The following is a 16,657-nucleotide window of genomic DNA, read 5'->3' as shown; positions in this document are numbered from 1 at the left end:
TAAGATTCAGAATAGAATATTTCTAGATAGATGGCGCTATTTAAATGGAACATAAAGTAGGACTAATGAGGTTGGTACATGTATGCTGTGTTTTCCTAATCTAGTCTCATGGTTCAGACTATCATCTTTCAAACGGAGGTTGTGGGTTCAAATCCCAGCCACGGCGTGCTTGCCTTAACCAGGAAATTTATATACGTGGTGCTGCACTCAACCCAGGTGGGGGAGTGGGATCCTGGCATGATTAATTCCTTGAATGTACCGAGTGCGGGAAGGTAGCTTAAACTAAAAGCCTGGGTAATGATAGATATGCTTTGTCTTCTCTGGAAAAAGTGATATACTGAGCAGGATTCCCAGCCCATCAGGAAAATTATTTTACTTTTTCCAGTCAGGGAAAAATCAGGGAATTTGATTAAAAAATACCTCAAATCAGGGGGAAAAATCAGGGAATTTTGATCGGCCCATAAGTTGAAAGCACGGCAGTCAGTCAGACTCTGTTATATTTTGTTGCATATCAAAATAGCATCCATTGAATGACTGGTTATGGTGGTTATGGGGTATGGTGGATAGCTTTATAGGGAGAAGGGGGCCATTGCATGCCTGTGTAATAGGACTAATTAGTTTTACATTACTATTTTTATACTGAAAATGCATATAATTCACTGCAACAACTTAGAGAACATGCGAAACTGGGAATGGGTATAAATGATAATCAGGCGAATTTTTAAACTTCATCAGGGAAAAATCAGGGAATTTGTATTCCTGAAAAGCTAGGAACCCTGACCGAGCCATTATAATAAGAATACACAGTATCTCTTCATTTCCACACGTAGACACCATAGAAAGAGCTTTGTAATATTACCCACCACACACACACACACACACCCCCCTCACCACCATCAAGGGGATATCCCCTGACCCCTCTAGGTTTCTTTCACATTAATTTCCCTCCTCATCTTACCTCAACTTACCACACGGTATACCCTGTCTCATTAGATGTCCCAGAAACTCTAGCTCCGATTTCCGCCTCACCTCGTTCAGAAACCCATCCAACACCCCTCCATTATCAGCGTCTCTATTGCATCACCTTTGTCCGTTGCCGATGGGGAGACTTGCCGCATCCATTACAAGCGCCCTCTAGAAATCATCTTGCTTTGTGCCATTCTGCTGAAATAGCCATTGGATCTGAACATTAGGCCTCGTTCAGACATGGGGCCTGTTACAAAAAGATGTACAGCTGTTGTAACTTTGCTATTATGGTAACTCCCATGGAATCCTTGATTGGAATTGGCTGTTGAGCCCTGTTACCTTGGTAATTGCCATAATGACAAAGTTACAACAGTTGTAACTCTTTGTGAAATGGGCTCATGGTTTGAAAAGGCTCAACAACATTTTTGTGTTCATATATATATAGTCAATTATATATGAGGTGTAGAGGTATTGTGGCTCAGTGGATAGGTCTCCAGACTTTGATTCACAAGGTCTGAGGTTCATATCCTACCAAAGCACCCCCTTCCTTTGGCAAGGCATTTGTCTACATTTTCCACTCTTCAACCAGGTGTAGATCTAGGGATACCTGGTACATGTATGAAGGAATTCCTTGTATGCTTTAATTCCCGATCAGGGTAGCAGTGCTGAAGCTTGGTTATGATATGCAGTGCATATTGAGCGCTGTGTATTAAGCACTAGATTAATATTGCATAATTTTATCATTATGAGGCATCAAAATGCGTTGCAGTCTTGGCAAGCGCCAAGTGCCTTTTTCAGGGGGGATAAGCAGCCAAAATTTACCCACCTATCAATTCTTTCAACAAGTTTCCCAAATTTTAAAGAAGTTGGCACAGAAAGATCTGACTGAGTTTCAATGTGTTCCATTCCTTGAAACGATGGGGCGCATTTTTCTTTATGATGTACGAAATGGGATCTATGCAGTATTGTAATGATTTACTGTTTTCTTTTGTTTTATTTTACAGATCAATCTTCACAGATATTGTCAGTATGGACAGTGTAATCATGAAAATCATGGTAAGTTTCTGGGGAAAAATTGCATTGGGGCTCGAGGAAATTTCATCCCGGAATGCTGAAAAGAGCCCTGAAAAGCAAAAAAAAAATTAGCCGTGAAAAATCCCTATTCATTGCAATGTTAATGTTTATCCAATGTTGTAGATTTAGGTGTTAAGTTGTGAAATGTAGCCCTTGGAAATAACCTTTTGCCTGGTAAGGTTTGCTCAAATGAGGAAGAGCCCATTATTTGACCATTTGAATTCTAAAGATTTATTATCATACCATTACAATTGTTTGATTCTCTACTCCCAACTTTAGCTCTTAATATCCAATCCCTATGACTAATGTTTCAACTCATTAAAGGGCTACTCCAAGCTGAAAATGATGATATCTAAATATATATGTAAGCCAAGTAAAATGCTGAAATTTTCATCAAAATTTGATAACAACTGACAAAATAATTGATAGCGATATTTTGTGAAATCAGTTATATGCATACATGTACCATCATGAATAGGCAATACATGTACATGTAGGTGGACTAATGATGTCCTGTTACAGTTATGTGTCATATCACTTTTATATTTTCATTTTCTCAACAGAACTTTGCTCAGAAATTAGTAAATGCAGACAGGGCGTCACTGTTCCTAGTGGACAGCAAGAAGAATGAACTGTATGCGAGGATTTTTGACATCGGTAATGGTCTTGGTAACCCCATGGATGACAAAGACCAAAAAGAGATCAGGTGAGTTCTTTATCATCCTTGATCTAATGAGCAACCATAGATTCATTGCTTGTTGATGATAAGAAGAATGAACTGTAAGCTAGGATCTTTGACATCTGTAATGGCCTTGGTAACCATATGGATGGTGAAAACCAGAAGATGAAGTAAATTACACAAGATTAGCTGTCACCCTTCTTGATTGCAAGGAAAATGAACTGTAAGCTAGGATCTTTGACACCTGTAATGGTCTTTGTAACCCTATGGAAGATAAAGACCGGAAGAAGATCAAGTTAATTACACAAGATTAGTCAGCTGGCAAGAAGAATGAACTGTTCCTAGTGGACAGCAAGAAGAATGAACTGTATGCTAGGATCTTTGACACCTGTAATGGTCTTGGTAACCCCATCGATGAGAAGATCATAAAAAGATCAAGTAAATTAAAACACGAGCTTAGTCAGAGATCATTCTTTTGTTGATTTTTTTTTTGGGGGGGGGGGTTATAATGTCATAATGATCCATATTGAGATTCGAGAATGATACCAGAAGAAAGCATTTGACATGTTTTTTCCCATTTCTGAAAAGAAAATGGCTAGAAAATTAAGGAAAGGTCATTAACGGCCTCTCTGCGGAAGCCGGCGGTTTGTTCTTACGATAACTAGAAAACAATTTCTCAGGTCAACTTCACTTTAAAACCTAAATCAATAGCCATCAAGCGGGGGAATAAACTGATTACCAAGAATGATTTAAATGACCAAATACATAACCAAGTGTATAGATTGAACCTGGTAGCTATTGATAGATGTCTGTTAGGCAGTTTTAATTCAATATTGTCTTCTTTCCAGGTTCTCAATGGCAAAAGGAGTTGCTGGTCATGTGGCTTCTACGGGGGACATCCTCAATATTCCTGATGCATATCAAGATGAAAGATTTAACAGGTATGATTGACAAAGTCCAATATCCGTTCTTTATGTAAACAGCCAGCCCAAAACCAACAAGAAGTTGCCCAAGAAAGGTCTATGTAAATAGCCAAAATAGTAATTTAGTCTTCAAAAAGCTGAAAGAGGAATTCTACAATTGAAAGAGTCAGTTCTACAATTTAATATATAACAAGATACAAGAATATTTTCACAAAAAATATTGTGGACAGCTTGGTTGTTACGTATTTTTTCAAATTTTTGTGTCAAAAAGTCGGTGTAATTGTTTCAGCTAAAAAAATCACTATTATTTCCTAAAAATTTGAAATATATGAAATTTCTGTGTATTTTTTCTCTATCCTATTACATTATCTTTAAGATATTTTTGGTTTCCTTAAGAAAAGTTTCCAAATATTTTTGGTTTCCTAAAGAAATATAAACAAATTCTACAATGATAAGATAACTTTTGTGATCAAAATTTAACTTATTGATTAACATTACTCTGCTTTCCGTTAATTACCAGGTACGGTTGTCTTATTGTATGTAATGGAATTTACCATGTTCAAAGTTCAATCATGATGAAAACCTCCATTTGAGAACACTATACCCCAATTTCCCTCAATCAATTCTCTTCTCCAAGAACGATAAACCCACTGCCCCAAGCAAGCAATTCAAGTATCAAAACACCTGTTTCTTGACCTCGGTTCGAAGATAACTCAACAGCCCGAGCGCGGTCCCTGCGAAGCATGCCGTCATTTTATTTACTTACTTTCCTTATTTCGAGGTCGATTTTCTTCGTTCAAAATTGAAAATGGACTAACATTGGATTTCTGAATACAATATGCCTTTGAAAACGTGATTAAATATCGAATACAATAATTTAATTCCGAAGGTCCTACTACAGGCAGAGAAGTCTTACGTAATAGCACAGCTGTTGTTTATCGTTTCGTCCTTGGCTCGACGCTCATTTACTGGCCTGTGGAGGTGAAATTGAGACAACAGGGATTACCTGGCCTAGCGGGGTTGATCAGGCGGGTGTTTCATAAAGCTGTTCGTAAGTTAAGAGTGACTGGTGATCCTGTCTTGCGGTAAATGGTACACACCATTGGCAAATGGTACATCACCAGTCGTTCTTAAAGTCGCTCTTAACTTACGAATACCTTTATGAAACGGCCCCCTGGGCTTGGAAATGATATTGAGATTTTCAAACGAAAATTGGGGTATAGAACTGCAGTTTGCAATCTGAACTGCGGTCTTTCTCCAAACGGAGGTTTGACTAATGAATGCGTTTGGTTGTTATTAATTCTCATGTACGATTATGTTTTAATTATTGTAAAAATAAATTCAATCTTGGTCTTTGGACCTTAAAATCATGTGTCTATCTTTTTAAACCAAATACTTGTAAATTTAAAAGATAGAACCCTAAACCTTATTTCTGTTTTCTTCTTGATCTGTAATAGAGAGGTCGATCTTCAAACTGGTTACGTCACCAAGACCATCCTGTGTATGCCTATCTACATCAGAGGAAAGTGAGTGGATCTCAGGAATGCTTTTGATTTTTAAACGTCACCCCTTGCCTGCATGGGGGCACTTTTTTATTTTCATTTCATGGAACAATAAGTTAATGATTTTCAGGGATTTTTCATAAGCTGCGGTGAATCCTTGCATTTGATTGGCATATAGCAAATTAGAAAATGAAAATCAGTGACAAATCTTTTCATGAAATGCTCCCCTAGTTCCTCATGGTTGCCTCCAACAGGATTTGTCTTTGGAGGGAGCTCTTCTCCATGAGTGATGTTTAGTGTTGAATCAAGGGGGTATTAGTAGAGACGTGTGAATGTGGTTCTATGATATTTGCTACGGCAACAATTGCTTCGCTCTAAATTCCACACACTAATCGAATGAGAAACTCTTACCCCGGGTTTAAGATTATACCCTACCCTAAACTTCACATGAAACCCTATTGCAAACCTAACTCTAACCCTACATCTTAGACGAAATTAAGCCAGGAGCAATTGTCGCAGGAGCAAATGTTGTGTCATTGTGAATGCACCCCATAAAACATGTGCCAACCGATCATTTTCACTCACAGTGTAATAGGCGTTGTTCAGATGGTGAATAAGAAGAACGGGCTGTTCACTCGGGCAGATGAGCAAGCGTTTGAGACGTTTGCTGTCTACTGTGGTCTGGCGTTACATCATGCTAAGGTTAGTCTCAATCAAGCCTGTCTTATATATTTTTTTTTCACATATTGCCATACATGGACACATGTACCATTGCTTGGGAAAAGACCTGTGTAGGTACACATTTTTTTCGTTATTAAAACAAAGCACTTATTTTCAGCCATTAACTTTATGCGTTTAATTGTATTCAAATTGAATCAATGATCACATTGTGATGGATACCGCAACTGGGATATATGTTTAATTCTGGCAGTCAGGGGGAGCGTTTCATGAAACAAATATAGTCAGTGATATTAAGTGACTATTGATATAAGCTACTGAAATCCTTGCATCTGATTGGCTCAGAGACATCACTATGTGTTTCATGAAACTCTCCCTTGCATGATCTGAGGTAGATGTGAATATACTGCCATGAAAACATTATGTGTGACCCTCAACCACAAAGAAGTAACCTAGTTGCAAATTTGAAATTTAGGGGATTAAAAGAATGGTGTTATGTCATTAAGGATTATTTTTCCTCTTGCAGCTAATGCTGTGATAATTTTCAGGGTACCCAGCACATCAGGGAAATCAAGGAAAATTCTTTTACTTTTTCCAGTCAGGGAATTTGATAAAAGATACCTCAAATCAGGGAAAAATGCCTCAAATGAGGGAAAAATCAGAGAATTTTGATCAGCCCAAAAGTCGAAAGCGCGGTAGTCAGTCAGACTGTTATAATTTGTTGCATAACAATACAATATCCATTGAATGACTGGTTATGGTGGTACTAATTAGTTTTTACATTATTGTTTTTGTACTGAAAAGACATGTACATGTAATTAACTACAACAACTTAGAGAACATGCGAAACTGGGAATGGGTTTAACTAATTCAGGGAATTTTTAAACTTCATCAGGGAAATTTGTTTTCTTGAAAAGCTGGGAACCCTGATTTTGCAAACCTTTAGGTCAGAAAGCAATCCCCTGAGATTTTTAAGTCAGTCGGTCGCCCAAGTACAGATGCTTGCTAGTAGAGTTTTGGTTGAAGGAGATTTACAATGTACATGCAGATGAGTGTGTTTGTAAATCCAAAGAGGCCCATAGATAACAGCATATGCAAATCCAACATGAAAAAGTGGGGCTACATGGATGATGACAGCGTGTTTTGTGATTGGGCTTTTCACAAACCATGCCTCATCTCTCCCAATGAGCAATGGAACCAAAAATATCTTCTGGCTGCCAATAGGATAGCCTCTTGTCGAGGCCCTGGCGGCTGCTTCCCGAGCGAAGCGAGGGCTTTCCTAATTCGCGAAGCGAATTAGGCCTGGCGCGAGCCAGGGCCTCTTGACATCTGAACTGAATTATATATTCATGAGCTAACGTCTTCCTAATGAATATACATGAGTCATGATATTACCGGTCACCGAGTAAACCAATGAAATGTCAGAGCTGTTTCGTCTAAGATCTTGGGTTAAGGTTCGGAATAATATCCCGGGGGGGGGGGGGGGGCCACTTACATTGACGAGTGGATACCATGCGCGACCAAAAAAACACGTAAAAAGGATGTCTTTTTCACGATAGGGCACGTTACGTACGTAACGTGATAAGGGTGTCAAAAACACAAAAATAATGAAAAAAGGGTATCTATTTCGCTAGGACAATTACGTGTTTAGGGTCGAATTTGCGGGGATGATAAAACAAAATTAAAATGTTTTATAAAGGATGTCCTTTTTGCCCCAACACTTCGTGTTTAGAGTCCAATTTGCGCGAGGTGTAGAAGGTGGGGTCGTACTAAACCAAACAAGGTAAAGCCGACGACCGAAGGACCCGTAACAATAAAACATTCCTGTACTTGTTTAGGGGTTCATTTCAGGGAATATTTGCCAACAGTATCGTTTTGTTTCCAATACTTGTTAAGGGTGGGGTTTCACACGCCAATACTTGTTAAGGGGTGCATTTTCAGAATATGGAAATTACGTGTTTAGGGTGCTTTTCGAGACCCCATGGTCGCGCATGGTATCCACTCGTGAATGGAAGTGGCCCCCCCGGGAATAATATATAGTAGTCCACTATTCTGTAGGGGATTAATCTAATTGCGGGACACTAAAGGGGAAATAACCAGCAAAATGCTACAAGTAGTGGTACTACTACTACTACTACTATTACTACTGGCCGTTACAGACCCATCACCGCCCCGAAACTTCCCGGGAGATACTGCTCAGCCGCTGGTCAGACTCGAGTCAACTCCCAGCAACTCCACCCCAGCTTCCCTCACTGCACTGCACAGCGGAGATCGATAATCGACGCCCCGGATCGACCGGTAGAATCGCATGAAATATTACATTTTTTCCATATCCTGTGGGTAGATTTACAAAGACATCTCGTCCGTTCAGTGCAGAGTTAATTTCATCGACTTGCAAATCCTTAAATCGGTCAATATTCAGCGTTTTAGAGGCATATTCAGTGATCTTTGATATTTCGTCGTCACTCTTCGCCAAGAATTCAAGGGTCGCCATTCAAGAGGAGCTCATGAATATTTAATATGACGTCATAGCAGCTCGCGCTCTCATTGGATGATTTTCACCGACCAGTTTTTGGTCGGTGAATTGGTAAAAACAATAAAAAACAAAAGAAAGTCGGTGAAATTCGGGTCAGATGTCCAGAGGCCCTGTCTCGCGGCGCTCTGCTTCGCTCTCTCCCGTGCTTTGCCATGTTCGCTCGGAAAGCAGCCGACAGGGCCTCGACAAGAGGCTACCAATAGGAAGGCTCGGCAATGTGCCAAGTTCTGGCCAAATATTTGACATTCATTTTATTTGTAATTGAAACTGTTTGACACGAAAGTAGAAGAAGATACAGTGCTTCATTCATGTATGTGTACATGAAAAATATTGTTTTGGGGCATCGGGGGGGGGGGGGGGGGGATGGAGGGTGTGAAGGCAACCCCCTTCAGACCAAAACACAAAAGGGAAAAGATAACGGCCGTCGGCAGGTGGTGCCGTGGGTTTGGGGTGGGGGGTCGAGACGGGCGACATGTTCTTACTGTCAGTGTTGCTATATTCATCTACTATAGATTTATAGTACATACTTGGGAGTCTTTCAGTACATCCAGTAACCCCCACCTACCTTGAAAAAAGCTGGTGACAGCACCGTTGTATGTTTTTACTAGCATAAGAATAACGCCACATTTTAATTTACTTGGCATTGCAGCTGTATGACAAGATCCGACGGTCAGAACAGAAGCATAAGGTCGCTCTAGAAGTACTCAGCTACCATGCGATGTGCGTGGATAACGAGTTCAAAGGTCTCAGGAACATGCCTCTCCCTGACCCTATGCCCGACATAGCAAGGTAAGTCAGATTACTTCTGAAACCAATTTTATGAAATGTGTAAGAAGCAATTTTATCAACATGAAAATAAGTTTAAGGAACATGCCTATTCCAGAGCACATGCTTGACATAGCAAGAGTAGGAGAATAGTTACATGTATGTTCCCCATCTCATAAAATGCGTAATATATAACACTTGAAAAAATGTGAAAAAGGGGCTCAAAGGACTGGTTTCTTTCAGCCAAGAAACGTAGTTGCATATTGAAATTTGGAAATCGGTTCTAGTGTGGATTTTAATATTTGAGTAGACATTTGTATTTTTCTTATGATGCTTCTAAAAATTGACTTCCATTGTCCTGTAAATCAGTTGGTTTTGTTGTCAGTGCGTGCCAAGACAAGAATCTAAAGGTCTTTAATCTCTCTCTTGCTCATCTTATCTTTCTTTTCATGTTTACACTATCTATTTAACTGGTATTATGCTCTAATTTTCATTTACTTCTAGGGTATTTTCATTTAGTTAATTAAGAGGAATATTTTTAAGGAAGGCTGCAATCTACAAGCTCGGCTTTTTAGCAGCCTCCTCCTTTACCAACGTTTGCATAATCATCTTGCATATGTTGTACGTAATTGTTTCAAATATGCTTCTTATTTACTTATGTATGTCAAGATGTACAACAGAAATTGACTTTTTTTATTGTTGGAAATGGAAATACATGAAATAAAGTTTAATGAAAATATGGTTGTTTGCAAACTTGTGTATTCAACTTAGCCCATCCAAGGAGATTTCAGTCAAATAAATACATAATTTGATACCTCTTTTTTCTCTCTGACTCTCTCCTTTTCCATAGATACGACTTCTCTCCATGGGGATTAGAAGAAGAAGCCAAGCCGCTTTATGTGCTATGTATGTTCAAGGATATGTTTGATCTCAACAAGTAAGTTTCTTGTCTCTCAATTTGTTGTTGCTGTTGTTGAAACCCTTACGGTCATCTCAACATGTCACCAGCCATAAGTTGTTGTTATGGCCGGAAGAACACTGTCACTTACATGTATTTGTTTCATTAAGTATGTGATTCGTTGATAAAGAATATGCTGCTCTAATATTTCCTTTCAAGAACTTAAATTTCAAATCTGCAAATTTGAATTCACACAATACCTATTTGGCAATATGTGTTATTGCTCTCTTAAACCACTTTTTTTTTCTTGTACATGTATATAATGTTTCTACATGTATGACCACGATTTTGGGCTTCTGAACAAATTCTTTTATCACATCTTTTGGTAGAAATCTTATTATCTCTTATGGCTTTGATCTACCATATAACGCCTAAGGTCTTGGGCATTACCCTTTTTTTTCAAAAGTTAGATTTATGTTTGTTTCATTCCATACTCCATAAGATTAAAGAATAATTCCAAATAAGTTCAAAGTTATGATATATTATATACTTTGGCTTTGTTCTGATAGATGATGGTATGGAATTTAATTCAAAGTGTTCCTTTTTCTTGCTGTATTATTTTGTCAACTTTGTTTTACCATTTAACATAATTATGAAACATGGATATTAACAAATGCAAAAAAAAGATTGACTCTGATCGTTGGAAATATTGTCTAAGAATTAACAAAAATCAAAAGAAGTTACTTCACTTAATTTCACTTGAGAAAGTAGAGTGTGTGAGTTACATCTGTCATAATACTATACTCCAAAGCTTATGAGCTGAGAGTTACCTGTTTATTAGTGAATGAAAAATTTGTAAATTCCATTATTTCATTCTCTATTTTTTCTTTAGAGGTATGCTTTTCTTTTGTCTTCTTTGTGTTTAGGTATTAGTTGCTCTCTCATAAGTGATAGAGTCATTATCACAAGTTGTCTACCTGTATCTACTACACATTTTTCTATTCCTCTATCTGTTTTCCGTTGTTATGAAACTTTCAAATGTTTGTGTATTCCTCTGCATCATCACTTTCTTTATTTCAACAAATTCTCATCACACTGTAACTTATAAGCATATATACAGACACATCATCAAACATCACTTTTGTTCTGGATGTACATAATTTTTTTGACCTCATGCATCTCCTGATCTATCAAAGACTTTTTCAACATGTTCCACTTAATCTTAACTTGCTTCATAATCATTCTATATTACTCTTTTTCCTTCTTATCTTCCACTAAAATTTAAATTTGCATTACATGTATGTTCGTTCACCATCATTCTTGTTCCCACGTAATACAATTTCTCTACTTATCTTTAACTTAACTTTGACTTACATCATGTTAATTCACCATCACTCTTGTTCCCACTTGATACAGTCTCTCTACTTGTCTTCCACTTAACTTTGACCTATATCATGTTCATTCACTGTCACTCTTCTTTCCACTTCAAGCAATCTCTCTACTTAGCTTCCACTTAACTTTGACCTATATCATGTTCATTCACTGTCACTCTTCTTTCCACTTCAAGCAATCTCTCTACTTATCTTTCACTTAACTTTAACTTGCATCATGTTTGTTTACTGTCACTCTTATTTTCATTTAATTCAATCTCTCTACTTATCTTCCACTTAACTTTGACATGCATCATGTTCATTCACCATCACTCTTGTTCCAACTTAATACAATCTCTCTACTTACCTTTCACTTACTTTTGACTTACATCATGTTCATTCATTATCACTCTTGTTCCAACATAATTCAATCTCTCTACTTATGTTCCACTTAACTTTGACTTGCATCATGTTCATTCACCGTCACTCTTGTTCTCATATTGAACACAGTCCACCACCAGGTCATCCTGAACATCAACAAAGGTATTCCTCCAGAGAAGTAGACGAACTTCGTTATTTGATTCGAAAATCCATCATTGTTGCAGTTTGTGTGGTTTTTAGATAAAATTTATCATTTTCAATTCATTTAGCAGAGACCTGAAAGCCTTGCATTTAACAAAACTTTGGGGATTTACTTAACTTTAGCATATTTCCAATACAATAACCACAAGGAAACTGAGGGCCTTTGTTAAAAACTGGCTGCCGGACTCAAACTAGTTCAGTAGTGGCCGGTGCTCTGTGATGCTTCTATGCACATCTTTCCCACACACTGCGATGGCAATCCAAAGTAATAATACTTGTAAAAACACTGTTTATCATTTTATACAATGCTTTTTACTAAATGAATCTTACAGTAGTTTTTAAACAGTTTAAACAACCATGCTTATTCATTGAGAATTATATCTCAAAAGGTAAACTTTGTTGTTTAATATTATAAACACATGTTTAAACTGTTTAAACAACTACAGGTCCATATAGTAAACAACATTGCATAAAATTTTGAACAGCATTATTACTCTGTATACTTTGGTTGCCCTGGTCTGAGGGATACCGGTGAAGCACACAGTGTCTGAACCAGTTTGTGTCAGGTGTCCCACATTATGAAGAGGGCTAGCTTCCCACTCTTGTACAGTTAAGACATCCAGTGCATGTATAATCTAAAGCCTATTAAGATGAACTTTGGTATGAACATGGTATCGGACACAAATTTGATGTGAGAAGATAGACTAACATTTCACTTATAAAACCTGGATTTTATATTATGCAGAACTTAGGAAATGCATGTTTCCTGCTTTCATTTTTTTTCTCAAACTTAACATACATGTAAATATAGATAGATTTATTTTAATTTGGGGGAAGGTAAAAAAAAAAAAAGCATACATTTGATTGCTAGAATTTGATTAATTTGGATTCTGTTTCTATAATGGCTTCTCTTTACATAAACTTCTTCTGGGTAGCTTTGGGTAATTTCACTTATAGGATTTGTGCAATTGTTTTGCTTTAGAATATCAGGTCTCTGAAATTGTTCATTAATAATTAGCCAAACTAACACAGTATACATCATAGCTAGAATAGTGCTAAAATGATTTTGTGCTGTGACTAACATCTTTGATGATTTTATCCATTTAATCCTTATCAAGAATATTTTACTGAGCTATTATTTTCATAGGTTTAGTTACAACTAACACAAACCATACCTTAGTATAGTGCTTGAAAAGGATGGCCTTGCTGTAACTAACATTGATTATTGACGATCAGAATCAATTGAAATTATTATTTTCTAGGATTACATGTACCTGCAGTTAGATAGATGGACATCCCTGATCCCAACTACTCCCATACTTACATATACTTTTTGTCATTACTTCCATCTTGTTCTCTGCACGTCATATCAGCACATGGACATGTTGTGCAGTTCACTTGATTTATGCCGTGCACCTTGGAATGCCTTAACTTTTTAACATCTGTCTTCTCTAGATTTTTATTTGGTTTTCAACTATTTTATGTTCCTCTGATTCATAACGAAATCATTTTGCTATAAAGGGGATTGACTTTTGTCAATTATAAAGTTCAAGATTTCTAATGGCCTTGTATCAAACATGTGCCAATTAAGGTAAGTAAACCCTATCTAGCCCAGGCAATTTTGAGCCTGCATAGCCCTCAACTTTTGATTTTGCAATCATTATGAAACTCACCTGCAATATTATCTACAAAATGTTGTATTAAATTTTTCCAAATTATTCAAATTTATTTTCAATTGGTTAATCATTATAAATAATTCTTGCATAAAATCATAATCAAGCCAAGTTCTTAAGCTTCTCAATTAATATGCAGCAGCGCCCATCCTCTGAGCATGATTTGACAAATGTGCTGATGAATTTTATTCAGCATGCAACTGAAATTTAAGTGCAACCTCACTCTTAAATCTTTCTTAGACTTCCCACCTTGTAAGATCTTCAAAGAAACAGACAAGGCTTCTGAACAGTTCTTTAGAACCGTTTCTTGGCCCCATTGCATAAAAGTTACTATTATGGTAACTTTGCCGTCCAATGGTAACTTCCCTGAAATCCTCAATTCTGATTGGTTGCTTAGCATTATAACCATGGTAGTTTAAATTGGATGCATTGGCGGATCCACGGGGGGGGGGGGGGTTGCACAGCCGGCCCGTGGCCCCCCCCCCCCCTTTGAGAGGCACAATTCAAATTTTTAACGTAAAAATGCCGTTAAAACAGAAGTGTCCCCCCCCCCCTCCTTTTTTTTTTTTTGCTTGTCAAATTTTTCCTCGGGGAAAATGTGCTCCCCCTTTCGAAAAAATCCTGGATCCACCCCTGATTTGATGGCAATAATAGTAACTTTTATGCAACAGGGCCCTGGTTTTTATCAAGAAACCGTTACAACCTAGGGGTTCCTGGTGGTGTCAAGAACCCTAGAACTGTCAGAATCCTTTTCTGCTTCTCTGAAGAGCCATAAAATGTTCCAAATCTGGGACGATTATAGAAAGGTTCTAAAATTTTTAAGAAGAATTGCTCAAGTAACATTAGCTTTCTGTGTTTGTATCCTTTAGGTTTGACTACGATGAGCTCTGTCGATTCATCTTAACCGTTCGGAAGAACTACCGTAGAGTGCCCTACCATAACTGGACCCATGCCTTCTCAGTTGCTCACAGTGTCTATACTATGATAAAGACTGGCAACGGCCAAGTCTTCAATCCACTAGAGGTAACAATGGGATCCTATTATTTATTAGTCGTGTCAAGTATTTGTATGTTTATGCGGGCTTGTCCTTAGATTATCACATTATCCATAGTTACTATTTAACTTTTACTATTTACATTATGTAATGAACCATGTAATTGTTGCTTTATGTATTTTAGTAGAAAGTAGAATAAATAATAAACAAAGTTTGTTCATGATTATGTCTCGTATATGACCTTTGTACATGGCCTTTGACCTTTTATGCAGGCCTTGGCTCTGTTTGTCGCATGTCTATGTCATGACCTTGATCATCGAGGCAAGAACAATGCCTTTATGGTGAACACTGCATCACCTTTAGCTTCGGTCTACTCCACCTCAACAATGGAACACCATCACTTCAACATGACCATCACGATACTCCAGGTAAGAACTTCCAGGTTTATTCTTGATGAGTTTAGATGTGGTTCTCTCTAACTCACATGAATAACCAAAAGATGCACTGAGACCCATCTGATGGACCACTTCAGACAGGTGTCAGAGTCTGGAGATGCAGTATTCTGGTGTTCTTTTGCGCTTAATCACTTTTGTTGGATTCCATATAGTTTTCCACAAATGCTCTATCCTGGAAATTGCTTCGATGGAAAAATCAAACAAGTTGATGATTGTGGTGATGGAGGTAATGATAGTGATGATGGTGGAGATGATCTTGGTGATCATGATTATGGGGATGATAATGATGAGCATGATGATTATGATGATGATCATGATTATGGGGATGATCATGATTATGGGGATGATAATGGCATTGATAATGATGATGATGATGATGGTGATGATGGTGATGATAATGATGATCATGGTGATGATGATAGTGATCATGATAATGATCATGGTGATGATAATGATGATGATGATGATGGTGATGATGATGATCATGGTGATGATGATAGTGATCATGATGATAATGATGGTGATGATGATGATGAGCATGATGATTATGATGATGATCATGATTATGGGGATGATAATGATTATGGGGATGATAATGGCATTGATAATGATGATGATGGTGATGATGATCATGATAGTGATGATGATGATCATCATCATCATGGTGGTGATGATGGTGGATATGATCTTGGTGATCATGATAGTGCTCATGACAATGATGATGATGATGATTATTGTGATGATGATCATGATAGTGATGATGATGATCATCATCATCATGATGGTGATGATGATGATGATGATGATGGTGATGATGGTGATGATAATGATGATCATGGTGATGATGATAGTGATCATGATAATGATCATGGTGATGATAATGATGATGATGATGATGGTGATGATGATGATCATGGTGATGATGATAGTGATCATGATGATAATGATGGTGATGATGATGATGAGCATGATGATTATGATGATGATCATGATTATGGGGATGATAATGATTATGGGGATGATAATGGCATTGATAATGATGATGATGGTGATGATGACAGTAATGATAATGATGATGATTTTTTTTAATTTTACCTACCATTGTTTCCAGAATGATGGCCACAATATCTTCAAGCACTTGTCTTCGGAAGAATACAAGCAAGTCTTGGGTGACATCAGACAAGCCATCCTAGCTACGGACCTGGCTCTCTTCTTCCCAAACAAAGCCAAACTCAAGAAGATCGTTGAAGAGAAGAAGTTCTCCTGGGACAACCAAGAACACAGGTACGTAAGAGGAAATGGTGTCAAATCATCTGTTAAAGGAAAATCAAACCCGTGGATTCTCAGATAAAGGGAAAGTCCAGATGATTTTAGTGAAAATATACACATAATTATTTTTTTTTAAAGCCTTAAATCGATTATCCTTCTGGGTGTCCTTGTTGTAGAAGACCCAGATATCAATTATATATTTTATTTTTGACAGACTTTATATCAAAAGATTATCATTGAAATAACTGATTGCATTGATACTGAGAAGTGCCTCTGCAGTGCATGTGTATGCT

At 37.5% G+C, this 16,657-nt stretch overlaps 1 protein-coding gene across 1 annotated transcript in view; it reads left to right on the top strand.

The window, feature by feature from the left end:
* LOC129280890 (probable 3',5'-cyclic phosphodiesterase pde-5) overlaps positions 1 to 16,446 on the top strand; it is a 37,071-nt gene extending 20,625 nt beyond the window's left edge. Inside the window, exons 10-20 of the mRNA XM_064112621.1 lie at positions 1,971 to 2,022; positions 2,604 to 2,746; positions 3,568 to 3,660; positions 5,100 to 5,168; positions 5,732 to 5,846; positions 9,008 to 9,147; positions 9,974 to 10,060; positions 11,902 to 11,934; positions 14,516 to 14,669; positions 14,913 to 15,068; positions 16,207 to 16,446. Of these exons, the coding sequence (XP_063968691.1) occupies positions 1,971 to 2,022; positions 2,604 to 2,746; positions 3,568 to 3,660; positions 5,100 to 5,168; positions 5,732 to 5,846; positions 9,008 to 9,147; positions 9,974 to 10,060; positions 11,902 to 11,934; positions 14,516 to 14,669; positions 14,913 to 15,068; positions 16,207 to 16,446 (1,282 nt within the window). The remainder of the gene's footprint in view (positions 1 to 1,970; positions 2,023 to 2,603; positions 2,747 to 3,567; positions 3,661 to 5,099; positions 5,169 to 5,731; positions 5,847 to 9,007; positions 9,148 to 9,973; positions 10,061 to 11,901; positions 11,935 to 14,515; positions 14,670 to 14,912; positions 15,069 to 16,206) is intronic.
* The last annotated feature ends 211 nt before the right edge of the window (positions 16,447 to 16,657 follow it).

This window comes from Lytechinus pictus, chromosome 17, assembly GCF_037042905.1.
Source record: "Lytechinus pictus isolate F3 Inbred chromosome 17, Lp3.0, whole genome shotgun sequence".
Taxonomy (NCBI): domain Eukaryota; kingdom Metazoa; phylum Echinodermata; class Echinoidea; order Temnopleuroida; family Toxopneustidae; genus Lytechinus; species Lytechinus pictus.
The sequence above is the reverse complement of the archived record's forward strand: the minus strand, read 5'-3'. Positions and strand labels throughout refer to the sequence as shown.